This window comes from Entamoeba dispar, genomic scaffold, assembly GCF_000209125.1.
Source record: "Entamoeba dispar SAW760 scf_1105229462701 genomic scaffold, whole genome shotgun sequence".
NCBI lineage: Eukaryota > Evosea > Mastigamoebida > Endamoebidae > Entamoeba > Entamoeba dispar.
The window spans coordinates 1-26935 of record NW_001855324.1 but is presented as its reverse complement, the minus strand read 5'-3'; the positions used below and the strand labels follow the sequence as shown (position 1 = coordinate 26935).

The following is a 26935-nucleotide window of genomic DNA, read 5'->3' as shown; positions in this document are numbered from 1 at the left end:
AAGATGACAACAATACATCTACAACAAACATCGACAAATCAAAGTCCACCCTTTCAAGAAAAAAGAAAAGAAGAGATGAATTCTTTAGAAGAATCAAGGGAGGATGATAGTAGTGAATATACAGAAGAAGACAGTTTTGTTTCAAGTCAAACCGAAAGTTATTCAAGTGAATCTTCTCAGTCAATTCAATTAAGTCAAAACTCAGAAAGGTCAACTGACTCTATGGAACAAATGCAAGAAATAGTTGATGCAATGCAAGTACAAATTCGACAATATAAACAATTATTAGAAACAACACAAAGTCATATGGAAAAACAAATTAGTACACTTCAAATGGAAAATAAAGAGTTAAAAAATAGGATAAAAGAAAAAGATGAGAAATTAATTAAAGCAGCAGATGCAATCAAAACTATGGTCAATGATATGAAAGATTTAGGAGAAGAAAAAAGAAAAATTGCAGAAGAAAGTGTTAAAGATAAAGAAGATTTAGCTGCTTTATATAAACGATTAGGACAATTAGAAAATAGCAATGGTAAAATAAATCTCAATGAACTTGAAGTATCAATGATATTTAAATTAGAAAAAAATCAAATTGTTTCAGCAGAAATTATTAAAATGAATGTTGACCAACAAAAACAAGACCTAAAACTTCAAATTGAAGTCCTTGAAAAGAATTTAATGACAAGCAAAAGTGAATTGTATTCATTAAAATCAATAAATGAAGATCTTAATAAACAAATTAAATCAACAGAAAATATTAAAAAAGAGGTCATTGAATTACGTAAAGAAAAATTAACTTTACAAGGAAAAATTGATGAATTAAATACCATTATTTCTAACCTAAAACATTTAAAAAAGAATAGGATTAGTATTAAAGGAGAATCTAATGAATCAAATTCTTTTAAAGAAGATGCTATTGATATTATTAGTAGAATAACTACTTTTAAACCACAAGGAATGTTTGACCAAACAACTTATGAAGAATTTGCTTTATTACAAGAACAAAATGCACTTAATCCATTTATGTTTACTCATGTACAAGCACAGTGTACTGCTAAATTAAAAAATACATTTAATTCATTTATTAAAACATCACAAATACCTTCAATTCAAGCAATTAAGGATTATAGTGAAATATATAATAATGTCTCAAATAAATGTTTCTTTGCTACATACCTTAAACGTGAAGCTCCTCACTTAAAAGTTTATCATGATGTACTTATTGAAATAACTCAATTTAATGCAAAATATTGTAAAGTTAAACCAACAACAACATTAAAGAAAAGTATTAATAATTTAATTTTTAGTTCAAGTTCTAATACATCAGCTGCAACAAATGTAATGAATAATCAATGGCTAAGAAAAAGAAGAGCAACAGCAGTAAGTGTAATACCTAAATATCAAGACTATTCTTTATTAGCAAAACAATTATCTCAAACAACAATTAAAGAAGATATAAAAGAAAGAGTTAATATAAAAGAAGAAAATAGGTTATATAAATTGCTTTGTTGGACAGGAAAAGATATTTGGGCATGTATTAAACCAACTAATAATAAAAGTATTATTCATGTATTCAATAATATTAATGAAAACCCAATACAAATCCTTGAAATAGAAGGAAATATTTGTGCTATTATTTATTATAATGGAAAAGTATATATTGGTAAAACAAATAGTGTTATTGAATGTTATAATAGTAATGACTATACTAAGAAAAATGAATACCATTTAGAAAGTGAAGGTGCTATAACTCATTTAGAAAGTGTAGGAAGAAAAGTAATTGGATTAACAGAAGATAAGAATTATATTGAGATAGATATTAAACATGATAAAAAGAATGAAAAAAAATTATCGTTACAAAGTGATATTAGAACAGCAGCGTTAGTTGATAATTCATTATGGATTGGTACATTTGCAGGGTTACATATATGTGATCCAGATAAGAAAAGAAAAACAAGTATAGTAAAAGAAATTGCAAAGAATGAAATTATGCAAGTAATAAGAGCATATGACTCAGTATGGGTTGTTATGAAAGACAATATTTATATTATTGATATTCTATCACAAAATGTTAAAAAAGTTATTTCTGCTCCAATAGAAAAAATAAAACTTATTGGAAAACAAGTCTGGATATTACAAAAAACTGGAGATATTAAAGTTTATGATAGTGAAAAACTTGAACTTGTTACTGAACACCATATCACTACAAAACCTTTAATTGATATAATTCCCGTTTTTAAAACTTTAAATAAATCATCAACTTCTAAGAAAAATGAATGGGTTTGTATTATTTGTGATGAAGACGGTAAATTTAGTAGTATAGGAACTAACTATCCTTATCATAATTGGACTGCAATTCCTTCAACAGAATTAAATACCCATACTTGTTATAAATGTAATAAAAAATTTAATAAAGGTGGTATTTATTGTAAAAACTGTGGAAGAGTTTTTGTATGTGACAAATGTAGAGAAAATGTTGATTTTATATCCTCATTAACTTCTACAGAACTTTGTATTCATTACCCAACGAAAAAACCTTCAACTAAATCTTCATTAAAAAAGAAACTATAATTTAAATCTTCTGTGTTCTTTTTTCTATTTTCCTTCAAATTAATTATCAAATAAAATACTTAACAAACAACTCCACTTAAGTATATTTGTTTTTTTTTCTTTTTATTATTGTTAATTAATTTAAAAACTATTTAAGAAACTATTTTATTAAAATCATAATTTTATTATCTATCTTAATTATCATTCCTATCATTTATATCATTAATTCTAAATAATTTTGTCTAATAAATTATTTAATTATTTATTTTATTTTTCTTAAAACTACACTCAATTTGTTTAATTTGATTAATACCCCCATAATTTAAAATATTATTTTTATATTTTAATTAGAATCATCAACTATTTTTGTAAATTATCATGATTTTTTTTTAAATTATCAAATAACACTTCTATTGGTTCGTTATTTTTAAAACTGATTTTGATATATCAATATTTGAAGAATTTTTATTGTTTAATAGAATTAACAATAAACAGCAAGAAAAAATATTAGACACTGTTTGAATATTTTATTGTAATTTAAAAATACATTTCTCATTTTATTTACTCATATTCTGATATTAAATGATAATATATTAAAATCATTTATTTTTATTTTATTTTTCTTTTATGAATATGTTAAAAAATTATTTATTTCTTTTTATCGTTAAAAATATTTTGATTGACTTTCAAATATTTAAATTCAATTACGTTTGTATAAGAAATATCATAAAATGACTATGTGGAGAGAGAGTTCTATCATACTGATTGATCTTTAGACATTAGTTAAAATAATACTAAGTTGAGAGTTTAAATAAATATTGAATTTAATAGTAACTTTAAATATACAAGAAGATAGGCAAATTAAAAAATAATATTCAAAACATTAAATTCATTAAATATTTATCTAAATATAAAACAGTCACAATCTGATGTGTGGCAAGATTTAAAATTAAAAGGAAATAACAATGCTCTTGATATACACAAACATTGTAAATACCAAACCAAAAGAGAATACAACAGATAGAACAATGAAAAACACAAACTCAGTTATCATGTTCATGAATATTTCTGATAGTTAAATGGACAATAAATAAAAGAATAATAGAAATATTTGTTCTTATTATTATTTACTAACGAAAGAGTATTTACTGTTCTAAGAAATATCTTTATCAATAGTAAAAATAAAGTACCACAAAAGATAACAGAAAATAAACTGATAAAATAACTATTGATTAATAGTGAACAAAACAATCAATTCAATCTTTTTTTTTTCATTAGGATTAGTTTTGAGAATTAAAAAACTTTAATAAAACTTGACCGTATTTATTGTTTACTCGAAAAATTTGTAAATAAACCAGAAGTCTATGAAGACTAATAACAGTCGAATATGTTGAGTTATTTGTTATTTAGTTATAATTATTTTTTATTAAATAAATCGTTTACATGATTGAGTTGTTTGAAATAACATATTGTAAAAATATTCAGAAAATACCCTTTTGTTATAAACCAACCAATCAGTGGTTGGTTTTAAATAATCTTCAAATTTTTTTGATATTTCAAGAGAAATTTATTTATTATTTCAAATCTTCATGAATAAGTTATTTTTTTAACAATTGAACGTTAACTTTTTCAAAAACAATCACCAAAAAATCAAAAAACAATATCAATAATAAATATTCAATCAATAACTAACTTTTCTATTTTTAAATACGAAGCAATCTTTAACAAGACTGTTAGTTTCCTTTAAAGAATAAGGAAACTATTTTTGTTTTAGATTATTATTAAAGCCTATGTTTAAACATTGTATTTTCGCAACGTGAAGGTTCATTTGTGTATATCCGTTGGTTTGGATTAATTATAATAAGCCCATCAAAAGGAAGATGATATAAAATTGACTTAACTTCATTATCTGAAAAAACGTCTTCATCTGAGAATAGTGTCTCTTCTTCATTATCTAATGAATAATAAGGATAAGAGTTAAATTGTTGTTCTTGCATTAGATTTGAAGAATGATTATTTTCAGTTACACCATCAAAAAAAGTAGTACTTCTTAAGAATTTTTTTTAGATATCTAAAAATAGAGTAGTAGGTAAACAAAAATATAATTATGAAGAATGGCTCAAATATTTAATTTTCAAAAAAATTTTAAAGAAAAAAGAGAAACTTTATTATTTTTATTTTTATATTTAAGAACTTTAAAAGAATTAAAAAAAAAATAAAATAAAAGAAGTTAGTCTATTTTTGAAGTATATCTTAAAATTATTTGACATTTAAATAATGAGATATTTCAATTGCGAATGCCCATTTTGAAAAGAAAGATTAAAGATAATAATAGAGTGCCCTATACAATAAAAGTAGTGTTGGACAATAAGTTAGTAAAGTAAGAGTTTAGTTAAAGAAAAAAAAGGATTATGAACCAATGAAGATAAAAAAAGAGAAAAACCAATACAAATGATAATTAAAAACAAATTATTATAAACCCTTGTTACCAAATTTTGCTGACTAAGCACTTCGTTTAAGTCTATTAAACAAAATTATCAAAGAAAGAAGGGAATTAAAAGAATTTTGGTTGTTTATTAAAGAACTAATTAAATTCAATTAATATACATGCAAGACATAAAATCAGTTTATCTTGATAACAATGCTACTACTATGGTTGATCCTGAAGTATTAAATAGTATGCTTCCATATTTTAGTGAAATTTATGGTAATCCAAATTCACTTCATGCATTTGGTCAAAAAGCTAGAAAAGCACTTTCAGATTCATTAGATATTATTTATGAATGTATTGGTGCAAGTGATGATGACACTGTTTTAATTACTGCTAATTCTACAGAAGGAAATAATACAGTATTAAAGACTATGTTAGCACGTTATGAAACAATGAAAGGAAGAAATAAAATTATTGTTTCTCAAATTGAACATCCATCAATTAGTGAATCTGAGAAATATTTAAAAGAAAGAGGTATTGAAGTTATTAAAATGCCAGTAAATGAAGATGGTATTGTTGATCCTAAGGATTTAGAAAGATTAATTGATGATAAAACAGCTTTAGTTAGTTGTATGTGGGTAAATAATGAAACTGGTTTAATTATGCCAGTTGAAGAGTTATGTAAAATTGCACATGCTCATGGTGCATTTTTCCATTCTGATGCAACTCAAGCTATGGGAAAAATTAAAGTTAGTGTTAAAGATGTTCCTGTTGATTATTTAACTTTTACTGCCCATAAATTCCATGGTCCAAAAGGTGTTGGTGCTTTGTTTATTAGAGCAGGTAAACCAATTACACCATTATTACATGGTGGAGAACAAATGGGTGGTTTAAGATCTGGTACAATTGATACACCAAGTGTTGTTGGAATGGCTGTTGCATTAAAGAAAGCAACTCATGACATTAATATTGAAAACACTTATGTTAAAAAATTAAGAGACAAACTAGAAGCTGCTATTAGAACTATTCCTGATGTTACTATTGTTGGTAAACCAGAATTAAGAGTCCCTAATACTATTCTAGTTGCTTTTAAAGGAGTTGAAGGTGAAGCCATGTTATGGGATCTTAACAAACATGGTATTGCTGCTTCTACTGGTAGTGCTTGTGCTTCTGAATCACTTCAAGCTAATCCAACATTTAAAGCAATGAAATTTGGAGAAGATTTATCTCATACTGGTATTCGTTTATCCTTATCTCGTTTTAATACTGAAGAAGAAATTGATTATACTATTGACGTTATTAAAAAATCTGTTGACCGTCTTAGACAATTATCATCAACATACGCTTAAATTGCATCTGTTAAAGGATTGACTTTTCTTATTATCAACTAATTTAACATTTTTTATCATTTAATTATTTGTTTTTTTATTTTTAAATTAATTTGTTATAATTTTTTTATCTCATAAATATTCTTTTCTTTAAAATTAAATTATATTACTCAATTACACTTAATTAAAATGATTAAAATTCATTTGCTCTAAATAATGGTTTTCATTGTACCGATTTTGATTCATCATATTAACCCTTAACTGAATTAGTGCATCTTCAATAATATAATTATTATTATGGAGTAATTGAAGAGCTTCTGTTTTATCAAATTTCACATAAGGAGGTGTCATGGCTTCAGCCCTAGCCATGTATTCATCAATTTTTTCAGATGGTAATGTGTCACATCGATAAATCAATATTCCAGCAGTTTCTGCAACATCAGAACGAGTTAAGCCATCACATTTGGCTTTATTAACACATCGAGCAAAGGTAGGTCTTGATCCAGCAAAGTACTTTTGTGTAGGAATAACAGCTTGGAATTGTGGACCAACCCTTGTATAATGTTTTGTTGTCATTGTTATTCTTTTCTATTTTTTTCTAGATATTAAATTTTTTCTTTTATTTTTTCATCTTTTCTTCTTACTTAAAAATCCTGAAAAATTATAAAACTTCATTTTTCTCATTTAAATAATCACAACACTAACATTCTTTATTTATAACATGAGATACCCCCTACTTAATTCAATGAAGGTAATTTCTTTGAAATAAAAAATATTAAATTTTATAAGGTTAATGAATTAACGGGTCAATAAACTCGTATAATTTTTGAGCTTCAAGTAATTTTAAATGTTTGTATTTACCAAGGAACGTTACATTTTGCGTGAAAAGAGAACACGCCTTAAGAGATTCTTCATTGACTAATTTATCACCACTAGAGAATATTACTGTGTATTTACTATCGAAAGAATCTCCTTCAAACTCAATTCTATAAGGTGTTTCATATCCAAGTGAATACCCACAATGAGTTTCAACACCAAAAGGAATTGTCCAATTGTATTTTTCATAATATGCTCGAATAGAGTTAGTTAAAATATATTCTGCTTTGTCTTTCATTTCATCAACCAAATTATAAGCATCAACAAGGTCTTTTGCAAAGAATTGTTTACCACTTTTTTTAAATATTATTAAAGGTTCATTACTCCAAAAATCTGGATTTGGAGAAAGAGAAATAATTGATTGAATTGATCTTGCTAAGTCACGAGCTAGTTTTTCATTAATTGGTAATCCAATATTTTCACCAACAAGTAATTCTTTAATAGCAAGACCAGAACCAAGGAATGGTGCACTTAAAGGAATCCATTTATCAATGTAAGTATCACAAAATTCTTTTCCTAGATAATCTAGTAATTTATAAGTAATAAAAGCACCCATAGAATGTGATATAATAACAACTTTTCTTTTTGTGTTTTCGTATCCAGACACAATAAAATCTTTAACAGATTTAAGGTACTGATCAGAAACATCATTTGATCTCCAATCATATCCAGCACCAAAAAGATCAAACAATTCAACATATCCTTGTTTTTTCAAGTGTTGAATTAATCCATGAAATGCGTGTGTTAATCTTTTTACAATTGGAATTGGACAAAGAGTATCTATTGCATAAGTATTTCCAAACTGAGGAACTCTAATAGAAATACCTGGAATATTTTCTAATTTATTTGTTATAGGATTCCATACTCCATGTAAGTACCATAAATAACAGTCATCAGTAAAAGAAATAGTATCTCTCACACTAACCCAACTTCTAAACCAATCTTTATGCCTACTACATTTTTGTGGGAATGGTTGATAATTATCATCAACACCAATTTTTGATTCAAGAATAGTAGACATAAGACCAGGAACAAGGATAACTGGTTTTCTTTCAATAGCAAAAGAAAGAGTAAGTAAAGTTAAAAGAAAGAAAGTCATTTATTAAAGAATTAATCAGATCAAATAAAAGAAAATGATAAATGTTCATTTTTTGTATCTTAAATTAAAATTCTTAAAAAGAAAAAAAAATGAAGAATAAAATAAAAATCTTTGAATTATTTGGAACGAATTTTTTGTTCTTGTAATTGTTTCCATTGTTTTTGAATACCATTGATTAATGAATTAAGTCGTTGATTTGTTTCTTTTAATTTATTACTAGAATACTTTGAACTCATTTTTTTTAAGAATTGTATTCTATTTTGAACCATATCTTTTTGAATAACTCTTCCTTTATCTAAAATAGATTGTAATATACTTCTCTTTCTATCAAAGATTTGTTTTCTTAATGAATTTATTTCTGAAATATATCTCTTTTCTTGTTCTGTTGTTTTCTTTAATAATTTAAATAATTTGTTATAATTTGTTGATGCACTTTCTATTCCAATCTATTAATTATGTTATTGTTTTGACTATTATTTTGTAAAAATATAACAAACTCTTCCTAATCGGATTGATACCATAATAGCATCGATTCCTTCTAATACCTTTTGTGTCTTTAAGTGTGATTCTTTAGATTTAGATTGTACTTTTTCGTATTTTTCTTGAAGTAAAATAAGTTGTTCATCAGTTTTAATATCTTCAATTTCTTCCATCATACCATCTGCAATTTTTGTTATTACTGGTGCATATTTTGGCATTCCTTCATAAACAGGAATTGATGGGATATCTGCAATAGAAATAAACTATTTTTTTAATAAATTTTTCTATTAGTTTACTATAATAAACAAACATCAGGATTCATTCTCATACGATTCTCGATCTTATTTTTAAATAATATTTTATGTTGTAAATGTGGTGGTAGAGCATTGACAGTGTTTTGAAGTACCTTAACCCATTTAGATTTTATTTGTCGAACACGTAATAATTTTTCTTTTAACACTTCGATGATGTGTGCTGTTCTAACAAAGTCAGCTTTACAAATTGAATTACGGATATCACCAAATGCTGAATCAATGTCATCAAGTGTTTCTTTTTCAATATCTTCTATATCAGAAATATGTGTTTCTGCTGATAAGATTGAATCCTCAACGGCTTGAAGATGGTCAGTACATATGTGAATTGGTACTGCCATTACTATCATTAAAATCCCAAAAATTAATGTTATTTTCATTGTAATATTATAATTTTTTTAGTTCGTTGATTTTTGTTTTTTTTTTAAGTTCTTTAATTTTTTTATTTTTCTTACTTCATTCTCCAAGTTTGATTATTAATTCAATAAGTATTCTTTTCATTAAAATAAACAACTTTCTGTTTTACCATTATTCATCATTCATCTGTAGTATTATCAAATAGTATGTTTCAAATGGAGAGGAAATACTTGTAATCAATAGAAAGTAGAATCAAAATTTGGTGTACAATATCTACTATTTATACACAATACTATCTTATTTTAAATATTTTATATTAGTTACTTATCTAAATATATTAAGTAGTTTTATAACTAAAACTTAAAGAAGTGTAGGTTTAAACCAACCAAAAATACCATCTTATTGTCTGTATGTTATTTTTTTTCTATTTAGTCATTTTTAGATTCTATGAAAAGGATATTTTCAGCTCAACGAATAAGTTGTTAGTTAACATTAATGTTTTTCAAAAATAATAATAGTAAAGAGTATCTAAATAGTATCTAAAATTTTTCATTAGACTATTATAATAGTCATATTGTTATCACTCCTGAATATAATGATATTCAAAGATTAAATAAAATACTTTTTACAAGACATTACTTTACTATAGTACAAATAAAAGATTATTTTAGTCTTTTCTCCAATATTATATCTTGGTATTAGGAAGATTAGAAGAAGAAAAGATCTGTTTTCTTATTAATTATAATATTTAAGTATTCATTAACAAGTTAAAATTGATAATAAATAATAAGCTTAATCTAGTGGTACTAATGTTTCTAAAACCTTTACATTATTAAGTTCTTATCAGTTATTTTTTATTTTTAATTTTTTATTTAAAAGACCAAAAATAAAAATGAAAGATTAATGATATAATATAAAACAAAAGTAAAATGACTTAATCATAAACAAATGTGTTTTTGTAAATTGTAATGGATTTCATTATTCTTCAAATATTATTTAAAAAAAGAAACAACAAAATTACTTAAATATTTTATACAAAAAGAAACCTTAAAATGACTGAACTAGCAATACAACTTACTTTCTTTCTCTAAAAAGAAGGTTTTATCCAATTAGATGAAAAAGGTGGATGAGTAAATGAAGGAGAAAGATGTGTAGAATATTGAGGATCTGGTTTTTCTAGAAATAATTAATGATATAAGTCCAAAGTATTTAAATAACAAAATAACAAACCAAGAAGTCCATCTATTTGAATATAATCAGCATAATCCCTTACAGGAGAGAATGCAGAAGATACAATAATTGTAGAATCTACAGAACGGTCTTGAAACTGTGGAGAAGGAGGACAACTATTACTTTTTATTATACTTTGTTGTGATGAGAAATTTTGTAATGAATTTAAGGTAACTGGTTGTGATGGGGCTGTTTTATTTAATTTGAGAAAGTATTTTTGTGCATGACTTCTAATTTGAACAACTGTTTTTGTACCAATAAGTTCTTTAATTTTTTTCCAATCCTTATGAAAGAGAGCAAGACCTTCAACAAATTTAGCATGTTCAGTATCAGTCCATATCTCTCTTTTTTTAGTTATTGTATATTGTTTCCTTTGCTTTTTAGTATATACTAAGTGGTCTGATAGTAATGGAGATGATGATGTAGATTGTGGTGAACCAGGAGAAAGGGGGTATTGAGGAACGAAAGGGTCATGAGGTGAAATTGACATGATTTTATTGTTTCGTTTGTTGAAGATTCTTTGGTTTAGTATTTTTTACTTTTCTATTGAATAGTTTTTATATTAAAAAGATATGGTTTATTGCAAAACTGTGAGATTTTTGGGAATGAAAAAAAATGAACACATTAAAATTGAGATTTTAACTAAAATGTTGGAGAAAGATAGAACAAAAAATACCGAGATTGTTATTTGATTAAAAGATATGAGATTATATCTGATACTTAAATACCTTGAAATAGTAAAAATAAGATTAAATGAACCAGTTTCTGAGGCATAATGAGATAGAATGTTTGATGGCAAGTTTTCCTAATATTAATCCAGGATTGATTGAAGAAGAGTATTTTTCTAGAAAAGGAAATTTAGATAATATTGTAGAACGTTTATTAGAAATAGAAAATGAATACACTATTCAAAACTCATTGTTTGAAAATATTAATTGTGATTTTGATCACTCAGAATTGAAGTCAGAGGATTGTTGTATTACAAAAAATTATATACCATGTAATTTTCACTCAGTCTTTACTACATCAGTCGAAAAGTAAAATAGAAGTACTTGAATAAATTCAATGAGAAAGAAAAAAAGTAAAAAAAGAAATAAAATGAGTAGTTAGTAAGCTAAGGTTAATATCAGAATTATATCTTTTTTTTTTAGAAAACAAAAAAGTATTTTTCGAAGGAAAAAAGTCCAAAGGAAAAATAGCTGAAAACTCAAAAGAATACTCTCAATAAGAATAAAAGGATAAACCCCCATAAAAAAGGATTATGAAAAAAAATTTACAAAATAGGGACAAGAATTATTCTTTTTAACACTTAATTGAATTAGTAAAAAATTTTTTCTATAAAAATGATTAGAATAAAAACACATTATCATAACATAACATAAATTTTTAACAAATAATCTCATGAAACATAAAGGATTTCTGTAATTTCAACAAAGGAATAAAGTAAATCACATAAATTTATTAAATAAAATGGAGGTGGGTGATAAGTAAAAGTAGGAGTGTTATTAAGAAAAAGAACGAAATCCCAAATTTCACAATGAGAAATAAATTGAAGTAAAAGTGTAAAAATAACTTTGTTTTGTTTAAGGAATAGAAGATAACTTTGGTTAATGGTTTTATTTAGTCTCTAAATATGATAAAATTAATTTAGTTTAAATAAATTGCATAACAAGGTTATATTTATCAAAACAATACAAAAATAAATAATAGAATACTCTTAATTAGAACCAAGGTTTTATTCAATTAAATAAAATTACATGAAGTAATTATACAACTAACTTAATCTAATAAATTTTTACAATCACTTTTTCTGGTTTAATAAACCTAATTAATGTTATAACTCAATGATTATTATTGTAATAAGAAACAGAATTAATAATATTCAGAAATATAAAAATCAGAAGTCTTAACAAAGTGGATAAAATACTAGAAAATTATTTATTCTTCAGAGTTATCATATAATCATTTTATGAAATTAGTAAATACAAAACATTAAAGATATTTAAAGAACTTAATAGTTCAAGTATTTAAGAAATGGAAATTAAGAAATGGATAATTATCTAAGACAATATAATTTATTCAAACAATGACAAATAATCGAATATTCATTTAAATAAATTATTAATGACATTTTTATAGAGAAGACATATAAAATATCTATTAATCAGTTATTCAACCAAAGGTTTTACTTGAAAAGTTCATTTTTTATTCCTCAATAAAGAGACATTATTGAATTTTTCATTTTTTTATACGACTTTTTAAAAATATTTCATTATGAAAAAAAGTGATAAAAGAAGACAATATAAATTATCTAATAACCATTCTTGTTTGACTGCTACTCTAATTTCTTTGATGTCTAAATACTTCAAATTTACTATTTCATTTCCTAATAAAGTACCTTCAAAAACTTTATTATTTCCTAAAGTAAAAACAATACAAACATTAGATGGCGATATTATTGAGATTTATTCAATAATTAAAAAAAGGATTTTTCAACAAAGAAGCAAATCATCTTCTAATAGAATTAATCAGAAAACTCCAAGACTAAACTTTGAAAGAAGATTTGAGCTGTTTCATTTTCTTCAAGACCTTGCAGAATTGAATAAATGCTGTTCTATTCATAATTTTGTTGAAGAGCATGGTGGAATAAGTGGAAATTTTTATATTATTTATAATCAGAAGATACTTACTAAAAATGAAATTCTAACTCTTGGTTATAAAACTTTACAACGAATATATCAAAAATCAGAATTCTTTGACAAGAAAAAACTAAGAGTATTTGATTTTAATGAGTTGTCAGAAAAATCATTATCAAACTAACAAGGTTTAACTTATTATTGATAATTTTTTAATTAATCTATTTAAAATTTATATTTATTGAATATAAAAATGTTTATTCTAAAATTTAAAGAAGTTATAGACTCTTTCCTTTTACCTTTCTATAAGAAGAAATTATAATATTTCATTCTTTTAGAGAGTCAAATTTCTTCATTAGATGCTACGATTATAAGAAGATTATGAAATTGTCTAACTTAAAGTTAGGCTAATAGTTCTAGTTTAAGCATTAATGGTTTTAGGTTCTTCTCTTATAAACAATGATCAACTTTATTAAACTATATTATTCTTAAAAGTCAATATAAAAATACAACGAAACGAGAAAACAACAATTTAAAAAAGCTATATTTTGAAAAATAAAAATAGTTTTCATTGATTCTTAATTTAACTGAAAATAAAATATTTTAGAAGAAGAAATCATGAAAATTTTATCAAACTTAGTACTGTTCTATAAAAATTATCAAATGACTTATTAAATTTGAATGACAAGACTATTTTTTATATAACAAATAAAAATTAAAATCATTCTATTTATTGAAGGATTAACAAATCTAAAAAATACTCTTATTAAAATTTAATTTTAATTTAAAGTTATTTTCAAAAAATCAATCACATTACCTAAAAGAAGAAGATAAAGCATCTTTAACACCTTTTTTTTCAGAAACAACCTTATTTTCATTACAATTCCTTAATAGTTTTAAAGTAATAAAATAAATTCAAAAAAAACGTGAAGAAAAGTAAAAATACTATAAATTAAATTGAGATGAATCGAAAGAAGTCATATGGATAAAAATTAGTATCAAAGATAAAGAAACATCTATTGAAAAAATTCCTACACAATTATAATAGAAAGAAACAATGATTGCAAGAAATATTAAAGTAGGATATAAAGAAGTTTGATAATGGAAGATTTTTAAATAAGGGTTAACAAATAAAGCAAAGATTGGAATAACTAATATAATAAAAGTTGGTAATAACAATTCTTTATCAATTAATAAAAACAATAATTGAACAATAAGAATAATCAAAAAATACACAATTTCATACCTTTTAATATTATTAACTGCTCTTACCCATATTTGATTCCCATAAGGTACATGGTAATTCTTAGACAATACCTCTTCAAGTAATATTGTTAATTCATTGATTTTATTCATTATTAATAAGTTACACCAAAGAAGATCTAAATAAAACAACGTTCTTCATTTGATTTTGTTAAATTAAAATTATATTATAAAGTTATTATATTTTTTATTATTTAAATTTCAATCAAAAAGATCGATTTTTAATTAATTTTTATTTTTTTTATGAATTCTTTCACTTTTAGAATAACAAAAAATAATATTAAAAAAAAAAGATATTCAAATTTCCAAACAGAATTACTTTTCTCAACTATTTATTTAAGTAAAAGAACTTGAAAATTAGAATATGCGAATAATACTGTTAGTAACCTTTATTGCATTTTGTTATGCTAAAGTATTAGATGCAGAGACATTAGTAAAACTTCAAAAGTTATCACTTGGATGTCATCTAAATGGAGTAGTATATTATACATCAAGCCAATGGTTTGAAGAAGAAAATAAAACAAAGCACTCATTAAAGAAATTAACATTAACGGAAACTGAGCCAATTGATTTAGTTCCATATAGTGAAGAATCATTTTCTAATTTTGTATGCCTTAATGAAGGTGTTTATTTACTTCACAATGGACAAATTGCAAAAATAGAGAATGATAAAATTATAGACATTACTTCTACACCTATTTCTATTGACACATTTAAAATGATTTCTGTTGATGGTAAATTAAGAGGACTTGCATCAATGACTGTTTTCCCAGAAATGACTCTTGAAGAATCAGCAAAGAAATTTATTGAATTAGAAAAACAAAATTATAGAGTATATGATCAATTAATGATAAGAAGATGGGATACTTATTGGGATGGACAATTCCAACATTTATTTACTTTTAAACAAGAAGAAGATAAATCATTTACATTTAAAGATATAATGAATGATAAAAAATATGATTGTCCTGCACGTCCATTTGGAGGAAATGAAGAATATGATATTAGTCCAGATGGAACAAAAATTGCATTTTCTATTTTATTAGAGAATCCAGCATCATCATTAGATAATAATGTTTATTATGCAACATTTGATAATCCATTAGAATGGAATATTATTACAATAGATAATAAAGGATATGATAATCAACCATTATTTAATAATGATGGAAGTCTTTTATATTATCTTTCAATGTCAGCACCTAAAGATGAAAGTGATAAATCAGTATTAAAATCATATGATTTTAAAGAAAAAATAATTAGAGATATTACTGGTAAGATTGATTTATCATTTAGTGCACCAATGAAAATTGTTGGTAATTATATGCATCTTTCTACTCAAATTGAAGGAAATGTATATATTGTAGGATTAGATACATCTAAAAGTGAATTAACTCGTGAAGATGTTAATATTATTACACAAAAAGGTACTGCTGGATCATTTGTTTTTACAACAACAGGAATAATTTATGAATATAATTCATTTACTCTTCCACAAGAATTATTCATTTTTGAAAATAAAGTCATTAAACAAATTACTCATATTAATCAAGAAGTTCTTTCAACAATTAAATTTGGAGAATATAAAGAAGTTCATTATACTGGAGCAAATAATGATCAAATTCATGCATTTATTACTTATCCACCAAATATGAAAACAAATACAAAATATCCAGTAATTTTATATACACATGGAGGACCAGAATCACCATGGACTAATAATTTCCATTATAGATGGAATCCACAAGTTATAGCAGCACAAGGTTATATTGTTTTTGCACCAAATTTCCATGGATCAGGAAGTTATGGAGATGAATTTTTAAAAGCTATTAGAAAGAATTGGGGAGGATGGCCATTTGAAGATTTAATGAAAGGAATGGATTATTTAAAAACTAATGAACCAATAGTTGATATAGATAATGCATGTGCTATGGGAGCAAGTTATGGAGGATATATGATGAATTGGATTAATAGTCAAAATACAGGTAGATTTAAATGTATTATTTGTCATGATGGTATTATGGATTCTGAAGGTAGTTATTATTATATGGATGAAATGTATTTCCTTGAAACAGAATTTGGATATCCAATGTATGAAGATAATACATATTATAAAAAATATAGTCCATTAAATTATGTTAATGGATATAATACTCCTCAATTAACTATTCATGGAGGTTCAGATTATAGAATTGATGTTGTTGCAGGATATCAACAATTTGTTACATTACAAAGAAAAAATATTGAAAGTAAATTAGTTATTTATCCTGAAGAAAATCATTGGGTATTAAGACCATATAATTCTATTGATTGGCATACTCAAGTCTTTAATTGGCTTGCCAAATATCTTCCAAAGAAATAATTTTTAATTATTTTTTTTTTTTATTAATTTAAATTATAATATTTTTAAAAATTTTAAATTTAAAGAAAATAATTAAATTACATTTTTTATTTTAATTTATATTTTTTCTTTCTCTTTTTATTAACTTTTAGAAATACTTTTTAATGTTTCAACACATTGAATTTTTCCATTAGAATCTTGAATTAATGGATATTTTGATATAAATTCTTGATATTCTTTTTCATTTGAGAATGAAAGAAAATTCATAACATCTTTTACTTCAATAACTCCACCAATAGACATAAATAAAAGCATAAGACCTTTTAATCTTACTTTTTCTATTGCAAGTTTCATTATTACTTTAAATTTAGGAATAGCTTCTTTAAATAATTTAAGATATGTAAAATATTCTCCATTATCAAATGCTCGTTTTACATTTAATACAAATTGAATATTTGGATTTATTAATATTTCTATTGGAATTTCTCTTAATAATGAATAATTAGTAATTGGTGAAACATTTTTTGAATCCATATTACAAAGAATCATTGCTGATATATAAAAAATTACTTTTGGGTTATTATTTGAATATCCAAATTTTTTATATAATTGTTTTAATGCTGATGCACATTGAATAAATTCAGAAACATCATTCTAATATAATTTAATATTTATTGTAATAATATATTTTTTTTTTTAAAAGAAAAAAAAAAACAACAAACATTTTCTAATGAAATATCTGAATGTATTTCATATACTTTAATTGAAAATTCATTTTCAATATGTTGTAATGTTAAATCTTGTCTAATTGCTTTTAATTGATCACAAATATAATCATATTCTTTATTTTCTTTATATTTTGTTAATACATAATTTAATGATTTATAAAGTACTTGTAATGGTCTAACTTCTGATGATTTTGGTTCTCCTTTAATTCTGAAATAATGTTTTTCTAATTCTTGTGATGTTCCAATTAAATTATCATTTTCATCTTTCAAATTAATTTCTGGTTTTTTTTGAATTGATTCAACTTCTTTTAATGTATTTACTCCATCATAAAAGTTTATAAAAAACTTATCTTTTGGTTTCTTTGATAATTGACTTTTTATTTGATGATGTGAATGTGTTATTTTTTTTTCATTTTCATTATTTTGTTTTTCTGTAATTGTTTTAATTTCTTTTGGTTCTTTTGGTTTTTTATAATACTCATCTTTCATTTTGGGATATTGTTTTTGTTCTAATTCAATTTGAGGTTCTTCTTCTTTAAATATTGAATCTCTTTTATAATATGGTTTACTACTTTGAATTGGTATTATTTTAGGTTTTGAAGGTGATGTTAATGTATTTGGTTTCTTTGTGGTATTTCCACCATAACTTATTGTTTTTGGTATTTCTTGTTTATACTTATTATGTTCTGGTTTATATTTATTGTATAATTGATAACCTTGTTCATACTGATTTTGTGGTTGTTGGTTATTAACAACTTGGTATGGTGAAACCAAATTTGGAATTAAAGAAATATTTTGATATGTTGGAACAAAAGATGGTGAATAATATGGCATAGGTTGTTGGTTGATAGGAGAATACCCATTAAATGGTGTTTGGTATATATTTTGATATGTTGTATATTGATTGTAATATGATGGTTGTGAAGAAGAAGATAAAGAAGAAGAGTTTATTGAGTAAGGATAATTAGATGATATAAAATTATACCCATATTGCTGTTGTTGTTGTTGTTGAGAAGGAGATGGTTTTACAAAAGGAGTAGAATATGTTTGAGGTTCCTCTCTAATAGGTATTGGATTGTATAAAGGTTTTTGTAAGATATGTTGGTATTGTATAGGTTGATTTGTAGGATGAGATTCAATAGATTGGATTTGTTGTTTTTCAATAGGTTGTGATTCTTTTAATGATTTTTCTTCTGGAGGTTGTGATTCTTTTAGTGATAACTTTTCAATAGATTGGGATGATTTAGAAGGTTTTTTTACAAGAGGTTTAGAAGGTTTCTTTTCATTTTGTTGAGGTGTTTCATCACACATTTGTTGTATTTTCAATAATTGTAAATATACAGGATCAGAAATGGTTTTTTTACTTTTCTTTGGTTTAAGAATAGGTTTTGTTGAAGGGGCTTTATTAATTTTAATAGGTTGTAATGAAGTTTTTTTTGTAGAAGAAGATAAAGGTCTATTACTCATGAACGAAGAAGTGAAATTAAGAATTAATTGATTAAAGAAAAAGAAAAGGATTTTAAAAAAGAAAAAATGGTTTGAAGGAAAAGTCTTCTTTTTTAGAAAGAAGTCTTTAAATACCCTTTTTTTTTTTTTTTTCTTTTCAATATTTAGAATAAAATAGGAGTTTGGTTTTTAGTTTAATTAATTTTTAGTTTAGTTTCTAAAGAAAATAACTTACTAATTCATTTCATTATGCTTAGTATCATAGATAAGTATATTGGTAAACTTCTTGAAACACCAAGTGAAGAACCAAGAACAATTGTACAAGAATTAAGTAATACTAGATCAGAAACCAAAAGAGCAATTTATCTTGGGATGTTAAAGAATATATTAGAATTATTAAATGTAAGAAATAAAGGATATTCTATTGTATTTATGAATCAATTAACAAGTGATCTTCAACGATCAGAAATATATCAAACAATGCCAGTTTCTAAAAGTGAAATATTGTTATTAGTTTGTTTTATTAATTAATTAATTAAAAAAAGATATCATATAAAACAAATAATTAAATAATATAGACAAATATTGTTAATGATATTGGATATCGTTTTAATTCAGAAGAAAGTTTAGAAAAAGTAGTTAAAGCACAAAGTATAATTCGAGGATTTTTATATCATAAAAGATATATAACATATAAAGCATTTAGTGCAACTAAATTTCAACAATATAATTCATCATTTTTAAATTTACATGAAAAACAAAATCATTATGTAGAAAATATAGAAACATTAATATATTATTTAGATGAATTAAGAGCACAACCAAAATTTAAAATTTTAGGAGAATATCCATATAAAAATTATTATAATTCACTTACAACAATTCTTAATTTAGAAAGGCAATTTAAAAATGGATTAAATGATATTTATGGAACATTTCCTAAAGTTTCTGGAGTTGGAGAAGTTGTAAAAAAATATTGTGAAGGAGTTTTAGAAGCATATAAAGAAATTAATTTACAAGGAGCAGTTATTATGACAACAGTATTTTATGAAAAAGAAAATCCATATTTTAAAGAAGTTTATGAAACATTATCAAAAGGACAAACATATGCATTTAGATATCTTCTTCAAAGTTTTCCAAGAATTCAACATTTTAGTAATTTAATAAAATTACTTACAATAATGAAAGAAGCTGTAGAAAAATTACCAGAATATAAAGAAGAAATAAAAACATTAGAAGAAACATTAAAAGATTTAAATAATATTAATATAACACTTCATGATACTATTAAAAGTGAAGAAATGAATAATAAAGAAATTACAATTAAAAGAAATGAAAGAACAGAATTTTCAACACTTTTATTTAAAATTAAAAAAGAATTTACTAAAACACCATCAGTAGTTGAAGTTTATTTAAAATTAGGAAAAGAAATAGGTAATATTGAAGAAAAAAGATTTTTAAAAGAAACAAGAGTTACAATAGAAATAATACCAAATATTGATAATTATCCACCTAATCTTAAAACAAATACACAAACAGTTAATTTTGGTTCTTCAAATAATCTTACAGAAAAAAAACATTCTACTTCTTTAAGACCTAAATTACAAAAAAGAACAAATAGACAAAAAGAAGAAGTAAAATTAAAAGCAAGTGGTGAATTTATGAAAGATATTGAAGTATTAAAAAATAATGAATTAGAAAGTATTAAATTTGAAGCTACACTTTTTATTATGAATGATATTATTTATGTAAGTAAAATGGATTCATCAGAAAAATATCATATTTTAACTGAAATACCATTAACTGGAAATGGATTTAGTGTAAGTAATTGTATTGGAAATAAATTTAATATTGGATCAAAAGTTTTTGATTTTACTATATCATTTATTATACCAAATGAAGATGATGCACGTAGTTTATTTTTATTATTAAGAGAAGTTTTCTTTGTTCATTCTCCACCTAAATTATTTGGTGGATCATTAGAAGATATTTTAGAAAGAGAAGGTAATACAACAGGTATTCCTTTATGTATTAAAGCATTAGGAGAATATTTAATGAATCCAAATAATTTACAAACAGAAGGAATTTTTAGAAAGAATGGAGCATCTAATAAAGTTAGTAGATTAGCACATGTATTAGATCAAATGCCTGATCATTTTAATTCATTTAATGAATATACAGTTCATGATATAGCAGCAACATTTAAAAAATTCTTTATGGATATGTCAGAACCATTATTTTCATCAGAAGTTGTTGATTTATTTATTAAAATTATTAAAGATTCTCCTGATGAAAAAGATGAAATTAAAAAAGTAATGAAAGAACATATGAAACCAATGTATTTTAAATTGGCTGATTTCCTTATTCATGTTATTAAAAAAACTGTTGAAAATGAAAATATTACATTAATGAATGTTCATGCTATGAGTGTTTGTATTGGACCAGCAATTATTAGATCAACAAATGAAATAGTTGTTCAACCAAATTCAAAGAATAATGATGTAGAAGGTGCAGTAACAAAAGTAACAAGATGCAATGAAATATTAGCAGAAATTATTTCTGATTGTGATTTCTTCTTTCAATAATTTAATTTAAATTAGTTTTAAATAAAATTAAAATATAAAAAAAAATCATTTTGAAATAATAAAAAACAAATCATAAAAATTTATTCTTTTTTAATTCTTCTTCTTTTTTTCACATTAAATTTAAACAATCTTCAAGTTCTGGTATCATGATTACATGTTGAGAAATATTCCCTAATCTATATACTGACTTTTTTGGTAATGAAACTACTGTTGCTTCTTCTAAAAAATGTGGTTTTGTTCCTTTTGTTAATTTATAAGTAATTCCTCCAATTCTCATAGTTGCAATTCCACTTTTTCTAAATTGAATAGTTCCAATATATCCTGACATTCCTTTTAATGGATTTTCAACTAATTTAATATTTCTTTCCTCATCAATTTTTTCTTCTTTTTCTTCTTCTTTCTTTATAATATTATTACTTTCTTTTTCTGTTATTTCTACTCCCTTTTGAATAGGTAAAACTGATGGTATTTGCATCATAATATATTCATCATATAAAATTCCACTTTCACTATGTAATGGATTATTAATAAATCCTGGATTTTCTTCAATTGTTTCTAGTGGTGTATAATATGTTTTTTCTTTATCTAAAACTGGTTCTTTTATTTCTTCTTTTTTCCCTTTTATTTCTTCTTCTGGGTCTCTTAATGGAAGTGTAATTGGATGATTTGGATTACATGGATCAAAATCTAATTCAGGGTTTAATAATAATGTTTTCTTCTTTTCTTTTTTATTTTCTTCTTTCATCCCTATATCTTCTCCTGCCGTCATTGTTAAATTACTTATCCCTAACCCACCATTTCCATGTGCAACTGGTCGTGGTTTGAATACTCGTGGTGTTGGTGTAAATGTTGTTTTCTTAATTTTTGCTTGTTCTTTTTTAACTTTCAATTTAGCTCGTCCTTCACTCTCATTATTTGCTTCAGGTTTAAATCCTGCTGCTCGAATATTAGGTGCAAATTGAATTTTTGGTTGTGACGGTTGTATCCCACGGATAGAAGTTAGTCTTGAGTTGGCCGTGTTTTGAGAGTTTTGCGTTAATAATTGCGAAAGAGGAATGTTTTGATGAGGTTCACTCATTACTTCTTTTATAATTAAAACTCTTTTTTTTTTATTTAAACTTTTTTGTATTTTTATTATTTATTATTATTTGTTATAGTTTATCCTTCAATAAAAATATCATCTCTTATTATTTTTAAGTATAATGATGTTCAATAATAGTGAAGCAAAATATCAAAAATAAAACTGTTATAGTGTCTTAGAAACATTGTCTTAATAGAACTTCAAAATTCTAAGAACTCTAAGAGCCATAGATTTATGTTAACTGAAGATTTCCTTAATGCTTACCTCATTAGTAGTGGTGCTGATTACATTAACAAAGACATTGTAATAAAAGAAATTGTTCAGGTGGTAAATAAACACCACTTATCTATTTGTTTTGATCCTATTACAAAAACTATAGTAATGTATGGGGAGTTACTTTATAACTATGAAATTTATCAATACAGTTTTCCTATTCTTGTGGACTTTCCTTCTGACTATCCCAAATTACTGCCCATTATTAAAGTTAACTTGCCCCACATCCCACGTTGTTCCTTATTGAATAGTGATGGTTCTTTTATTTTTAAACAATTGTTAGGTGATAAAACATTGCCTCTAGTAAATATTTTTGAAATTATCATTTCTCAATTAAAGTTAATTCCTCTTCAATCAATTCCCTTCTATCCTTTGTCAAGTCCAATAAGTACAGTAGGATCATCTCAGTACAAACCAAATATAATTCAATCAGACTTAGGTCACACTAAAACTGAGTCTTCTCTAATCTATCGTAAAGACATCCAGTTCCCAAAACCAAACAAAGTTGAAAATGGACCAGTCGTTGTTAAACCGATAACACCAATTAATGTTAAACCGATAACACCAATTAATGTTAAACCAATAGCACCAATTAATAACAAATCAGAACTAGTAATTAATATTAAACCAATATCACCAGTTAACGCTAAACCAATATCACTAGTTAACGCTAAACCAACATCACCAATCAGAACACAAGTTAAAGGTAATCCACCTAAGCCTGCTCAAACAATTATAATTGGAAAAAGACATATATCAGGATTCGAGAACATTGATTTATACCTTGACCAGATTGACTATGAAAATAAATTAGAATACCTTGGGGAACTTTTAGGAGATCAAAAAATTACAAAGGAAGATTATAATAGGTTCAAATCAGATCTTCGTCAAATAGGCCCATTACCACCGCCACCAGAGAACTATGAAGATATATTATCATTGTATAAATATGGGAATATCAAAAGGTCGGAAATTTATTTAAATGTATCCCCTTCAAATAAAGAAGAAAAGGGTTATATTAAAAATATGGATGAACTTGATGAGATGCAAAGAACTTTTGCTGAAATGTTTCTTGATGGTGATATAGATGAAGAAGAGATGACATTTCTAAATAACAGTTATAAAGAACATTTTCGTGTAAAGCCAGAATAAAAATTCAATTGATTTTAACAATTAACTCATTTTCTTTATAAGGAAGAATTAGATGAAGTTTATCTTTTAATTCTAGAGGAATAAACCTTCCTCCTAGATAATGAATTCCTTTAAAGTTTTTCACTCCTAATTTTGGAGCAGATAAAGAAATTAGAACATCACATCGTTGAATCCCATCTTGAAGATACCCTTGTTCCACATCCCATCCTGATGGTATGTCAACTGAAATAATTGGGACTTTCAAGGAATTAATATGATTAAAAATTTCTTTAAATATTCCTCTAACTGGTCCTTTAAAACTAAATCCAAAAACTGCGTCAACTATAGCGTCATACTCAAATGAAGATAATTCTGTAATAACTGGAACATTTTGGATTTCTAACTGTTTAATAAGAAGTTGAAGGTGCTCATTTTTTGATTGTTTTGGATAATAAATTGTTACTTCATATCCAAATAATGACAAATACCTCCCACAGACTAGTCCATCTCCTCCATTATTTCCTGGTCCACAAAGTATTAAAATTTTCTTATTTCCTTTTTCAATCGGATATTCTTTTGTTACAACTTGGGCAACTGCTAGACCAGCTATTTCCATTAGTTGTACTAATGAATATTTGTATTTACCCATTAATTCTTCATCAAGTCTAATTGCTTGTTCTTGTGTTAAATATTGCATTTTGTTTTCTATTTGTTTTTAAGTTTTCTTTTTTAGTTTCTATTAATAAATTAGCTCTTTTATCAATTCAGAATATAGAACAAAATTAGTTGCAATGCTTATTGAGTAATGTTATAGAGTCTTGTAAAGAAAAATCAAACAAGACACAGATAATCATGTTCAAAGAAAAGAAAGATGAAATAACAATAAAATGTATAATAATAAAGTAAAAGAAATAACAAGAGAAAAGTGATTAGAAAAAGAAGAATACAAAGAAAAACAAACAAGAAACAAATTAAATATAATGATAATAAATATTATACAAATAAGAAATCTAAATTGTTAACAACAAATGAAATTGAAATAAAAATTAAAAGAATAAGAAGTGAAATAGAGAAATGAGAATAATCAGAAATACATAAAAAGTATGAGATAAAGAAATTATATTGTCCAAGAATTATATTCAATAAGAATAAAATAATAAAGAAAAACAAAGAAGAATTCAAATAGAAAACAAAAGATTGGACAAGTGAAGATATTAAAAGAAATGAAGAATGAATCAAAAACAAAAATCAAAACAATGAAATGAAATAAAACTACAATAATAATAAATTAAAAATAACATAAATAAAAAACACAGGATAAAGAAGAAGAATATAACAAATAATAAATTAACATTCTTCAAAATAAAATCAAAGAAATAAGAAGAAATTATTAAATAATATCAGATAAAAAAGATAAGTGATCTCAAATGAAATAATTCAAAAAATACGAGATACAATCAATGAAGAGAATGAAAAAGATGAAAACACAAATAAACAATATTCAATCTACTTTCAATAAAATAAATTAAAAGATAAATTAAAATAGAAAATATTTCATTACAAATAAAATAAATGAAATATAAAATAGAAATAACACAGAAATATGAAATAAAGATAATTTCATCATTCTCTGAGTTAATTATAAGAAGTTGAATATTGATGAGATGAAGAATAATGATGATGTAATGAAGAACATAAGAGATAAATAAAATCAAATCACTAAATATCAAAACTATGAGATAGAAGAAAAAACAAAAGAAGAATTAGACAATACACAAAGAGAAAATGAAGAAAAAAATCAATTAATATCAAATCATCAACAATTTATTGTTTATTTTTTATTTCAGAAATAAAGAAGAAGAAGAAAACAATAACATTAATGATAAATACACAACAAATAATGACAACATCATCATGGATAATACAAATGAACAAAACTACCATTATGAAAAAAACAGTACTAGAAATAAAAGAACAAAACACTGAATAGCAAAAACAAGAAATGATAATCAATCAATAAAAAATAAAACACAATAAGTCAAACAAATATAAATTTAATTGATATATTGTATTGATTTGCAATTATTTATTAAATAATAAATTAAATAAAAAAATAAGAAATAAACAAATAGAAAATATAATAAAAATGATAAATATTAATGTAAATAATGATAAGGAATACATTAATAATATTAAATTATCATATAAAATAAAATAAACTCAATCATAGAATATAAAATAGAGTATACCTCAATAATAAAAAACATCAATATGAAAAATAACTCTATTGATATTGATGATGAATATCTTAATATCATCATTAATCAAATAAAATAAATAAAAATAAATCAAATCATAATTTAGAATGAAAGATACAGAAATTATGATAATCCCATCATCACATTGGATGATTTAAATTTAATTATGATGAAAATAAATAACAGGAAATCACCAAGCATTGACATTATATATTTGTGTTATTGGAAAAGAATGTCATTACAATAAATTAAATAGGTATGAATAAATAAAAAGAATAAAAGACTATAATATCAAATGAGGGTATTTGAAGAAAAGAAATATGTATAAAGAAATAAAAAATAAGTTAATTAAAATAGAGAAATTAAAAGATGTTAAAATAATTGCAGTAGTAATCTCTATAAATTAATTAACAAATATTGAAAATATTAAATTAATTAAAGAATTAAAAATTGAAATTGATAAGATAAAAGAAATTAAAAACTATGTAATTAAAACTATGACTATGTCATTGAATATTGTTTCTACAACAA

At 24.1% G+C, this 26935-nt stretch overlaps 13 protein-coding genes across 13 annotated transcripts, besides 37 other annotated features; 6 read left to right on the top strand and 7 right to left on the bottom strand.

Annotated features, from left to right (window-relative positions):
• Nucleotides 1-3: 3 nt before the first annotated feature.
• EDI_096130 (uncharacterized protein) lies at nt 4-2571 on the top strand (the record flags this gene model as incomplete). Its single annotated transcript, XM_001740054.1, has 1 exon — nt 4-2571. One exon carries the CDS (start codon nt 4-6, stop codon nt 2569-2571), a length of 2568 nt encoding a protein of 855 aa, XP_001740106.1.
• Nucleotides 1056-1090: a sequence feature (AT_rich).
• Nucleotides 2388-2415: a sequence feature (AT_rich).
• An 81-nt stretch (nt 2572-2652) lies between the features above and the next one.
• Nucleotides 2653-2825: a sequence feature (AT_rich).
• A 42-nt stretch (nt 2826-2867) lies between these two features.
• Nucleotides 2868-2900: a sequence feature (AT_rich).
• Nucleotides 2901-3125: 225 nt separating this feature from the next.
• Nucleotides 3126-3227: a sequence feature (AT_rich).
• Nucleotides 3228-3408: 181 nt separating this feature from the next.
• Nucleotides 3409-3466: a sequence feature (AT_rich).
• A 486-nt stretch (nt 3467-3952) lies between these two features.
• Nucleotides 3953-3986: a sequence feature (AT_rich).
• A 685-nt stretch (nt 3987-4671) lies between these two features.
• Nucleotides 4672-4776: a sequence feature (AT_rich).
• Nucleotides 4777-5157: 381 nt separating this feature from the next.
• EDI_096120 (cysteine desulfurase, putative) lies at nt 5158-6330 on the top strand (the record flags this gene model as incomplete). The annotated part of the gene is made up of 1 exon (XM_001740053.1): nt 5158-6330. The coding sequence occupies one exon, from the start codon at nt 5158-5160 to the stop codon at nt 6328-6330; it is 1173 nt and encodes a 390-aa protein (XP_001740105.1).
• Nucleotides 6331-6369: 39 nt separating this feature from the next.
• Nucleotides 6370-6478: a sequence feature (AT_rich).
• Nucleotides 6479-6489: 11 nt separating this feature from the next.
• Nucleotides 6490-6885, bottom strand: EDI_096110 (uncharacterized protein; the record flags this gene model as incomplete). The annotated part of the gene is made up of 1 exon (XM_001740052.1): nt 6490-6885. One exon carries the CDS (start codon nt 6883-6885, stop codon nt 6490-6492), a length of 396 nt encoding a protein of 131 aa, XP_001740104.1.
• Nucleotides 6874-6950: a microsatellite.
• Nucleotides 6951-7072: 122 nt separating this feature from the next.
• Nucleotides 7073-7097: a sequence feature (AT_rich).
• Nucleotides 7098-7099: 2 nt separating this feature from the next.
• Nucleotides 7100-8284, bottom strand: EDI_096100 (1-O-acylceramide synthase precursor, putative; the record flags this gene model as incomplete). Its single annotated transcript, XM_001740051.1, has 1 exon — nt 7100-8284. The coding sequence occupies one exon, from the start codon at nt 8282-8284 to the stop codon at nt 7100-7102; it is 1185 nt and encodes a 394-aa protein (XP_001740103.1).
• Nucleotides 8285-8343: 59 nt separating this feature from the next.
• Nucleotides 8344-8393: a sequence feature (AT_rich).
• A 7-nt stretch (nt 8394-8400) lies between these two features.
• Nucleotides 8401-9455, bottom strand: EDI_096090 (uncharacterized protein; the record flags this gene model as incomplete). The annotated part of the gene is made up of 3 exons (XM_001740050.1): nt 8401-8730; nt 8782-9027; nt 9075-9455. 3 exons carry the CDS (start codon nt 9453-9455, stop codon nt 8401-8403), a joined length of 957 nt encoding a protein of 318 aa, XP_001740102.1.
• Nucleotides 8678-8707: a sequence feature (AT_rich).
• Nucleotides 9021-9048: a sequence feature (AT_rich).
• Nucleotides 9106-9127: a sequence feature (AT_rich).
• Nucleotides 9435-9476: a sequence feature (AT_rich).
• Nucleotides 9477-9729: 253 nt separating this feature from the next.
• Nucleotides 9730-9773: a sequence feature (AT_rich).
• A 391-nt stretch (nt 9774-10164) lies between these two features.
• Nucleotides 10165-10222: a sequence feature (AT_rich).
• Nucleotides 10223-10279: 57 nt separating this feature from the next.
• Nucleotides 10280-10310: a sequence feature (AT_rich).
• Nucleotides 10311-10618: 308 nt separating this feature from the next.
• Nucleotides 10619-11152, bottom strand: EDI_096080 (uncharacterized protein; the record flags this gene model as incomplete). The annotated part of the gene is made up of 1 exon (XM_001740049.1): nt 10619-11152. One exon carries the CDS (start codon nt 11150-11152, stop codon nt 10619-10621), a length of 534 nt encoding a protein of 177 aa, XP_001740101.1.
• Nucleotides 11153-12290: 1138 nt separating this feature from the next.
• Nucleotides 12291-12325: a sequence feature (AT_rich).
• A 611-nt stretch (nt 12326-12936) lies between these two features.
• On the top strand, nt 12937-13761 carry EDI_096070 (uncharacterized protein; the record flags this gene model as incomplete). Its single annotated transcript, XM_001740048.1, has 3 exons — nt 12937-13437; nt 13463-13486; nt 13705-13761. 3 exons carry the CDS (start codon nt 12937-12939, stop codon nt 13759-13761), a joined length of 582 nt encoding a protein of 193 aa, XP_001740100.1.
• Nucleotides 13317-13338: a sequence feature (AT_rich).
• Nucleotides 13494-13572: a sequence feature (AT_rich).
• Nucleotides 13762-13989: 228 nt separating the features above from the next.
• Nucleotides 13990-14103: a sequence feature (AT_rich).
• A 609-nt stretch (nt 14104-14712) lies between these two features.
• Nucleotides 14713-14853: a sequence feature (AT_rich).
• A 72-nt stretch (nt 14854-14925) lies between these two features.
• EDI_096060 (dipeptidyl-peptidase 5 precursor, putative) lies at nt 14926-16923 on the top strand (the record flags this gene model as incomplete). The annotated part of the gene is made up of 1 exon (XM_001740047.1): nt 14926-16923. One exon carries the CDS (start codon nt 14926-14928, stop codon nt 16921-16923), a length of 1998 nt encoding a protein of 665 aa, XP_001740099.1.
• Nucleotides 16918-17030: a sequence feature (AT_rich).
• A 13-nt stretch (nt 17031-17043) lies between these two features.
• On the bottom strand, nt 17044-19097 carry EDI_096050 (leukocyte receptor cluster (lrc) member, putative; the record flags this gene model as incomplete). The annotated part of the gene is made up of 2 exons (XM_001740046.1): nt 17044-17556; nt 17625-19097. 2 exons carry the CDS (start codon nt 19095-19097, stop codon nt 17044-17046), a joined length of 1986 nt encoding a protein of 661 aa, XP_001740098.1.
• Nucleotides 17558-17616: a sequence feature (AT_rich).
• Nucleotides 17729-17791: a sequence feature (AT_rich).
• Nucleotides 18029-18101: a microsatellite.
• Nucleotides 19098-19325: 228 nt separating the features above from the next.
• On the top strand, nt 19326-21661 carry EDI_096040 (uncharacterized protein; the record flags this gene model as incomplete). Its single annotated transcript, XM_001740045.1, has 2 exons — nt 19326-19589; nt 19655-21661. 2 exons carry the CDS (start codon nt 19326-19328, stop codon nt 21659-21661), a joined length of 2271 nt encoding a protein of 756 aa, XP_001740097.1.
• Nucleotides 19595-19653: a sequence feature (AT_rich).
• Nucleotides 20320-20348: a sequence feature (AT_rich).
• Nucleotides 21333-21355: a sequence feature (AT_rich).
• Nucleotides 21657-21757: a sequence feature (AT_rich).
• Nucleotides 21758-21770: 13 nt separating this feature from the next.
• Nucleotides 21771-22739, bottom strand: EDI_096030 (uncharacterized protein; the record flags this gene model as incomplete). Its single annotated transcript, XM_001740044.1, has 1 exon — nt 21771-22739. One exon carries the CDS (start codon nt 22737-22739, stop codon nt 21771-21773), a length of 969 nt encoding a protein of 322 aa, XP_001740096.1.
• A 23-nt stretch (nt 22740-22762) lies between these two features.
• Nucleotides 22763-22816: a microsatellite.
• Nucleotides 22817-22976: 160 nt separating this feature from the next.
• EDI_096020 (uncharacterized protein) lies at nt 22977-24167 on the top strand (the record flags this gene model as incomplete). The annotated part of the gene is made up of 1 exon (XM_001740043.1): nt 22977-24167. The coding sequence occupies one exon, from the start codon at nt 22977-22979 to the stop codon at nt 24165-24167; it is 1191 nt and encodes a 396-aa protein (XP_001740095.1).
• A 4-nt stretch (nt 24168-24171) lies between these two features.
• EDI_096010 (apolipoprotein A-I-binding protein precursor, putative) lies at nt 24172-24843 on the bottom strand (the record flags this gene model as incomplete). The annotated part of the gene is made up of 1 exon (XM_001740042.1): nt 24172-24843. The coding sequence occupies one exon, from the start codon at nt 24841-24843 to the stop codon at nt 24172-24174; it is 672 nt and encodes a 223-aa protein (XP_001740094.1).
• Nucleotides 24844-24899: 56 nt separating this feature from the next.
• Nucleotides 24900-25800: a repeat region.
• Nucleotides 25791-26500: a repeat region.
• Nucleotides 26470-26654: a repeat region.
• A 30-nt stretch (nt 26655-26684) lies between these two features.
• Nucleotides 26685-26924: a repeat region.
• The last annotated feature ends 11 nt before the right edge of the window (nt 26925-26935 follow it).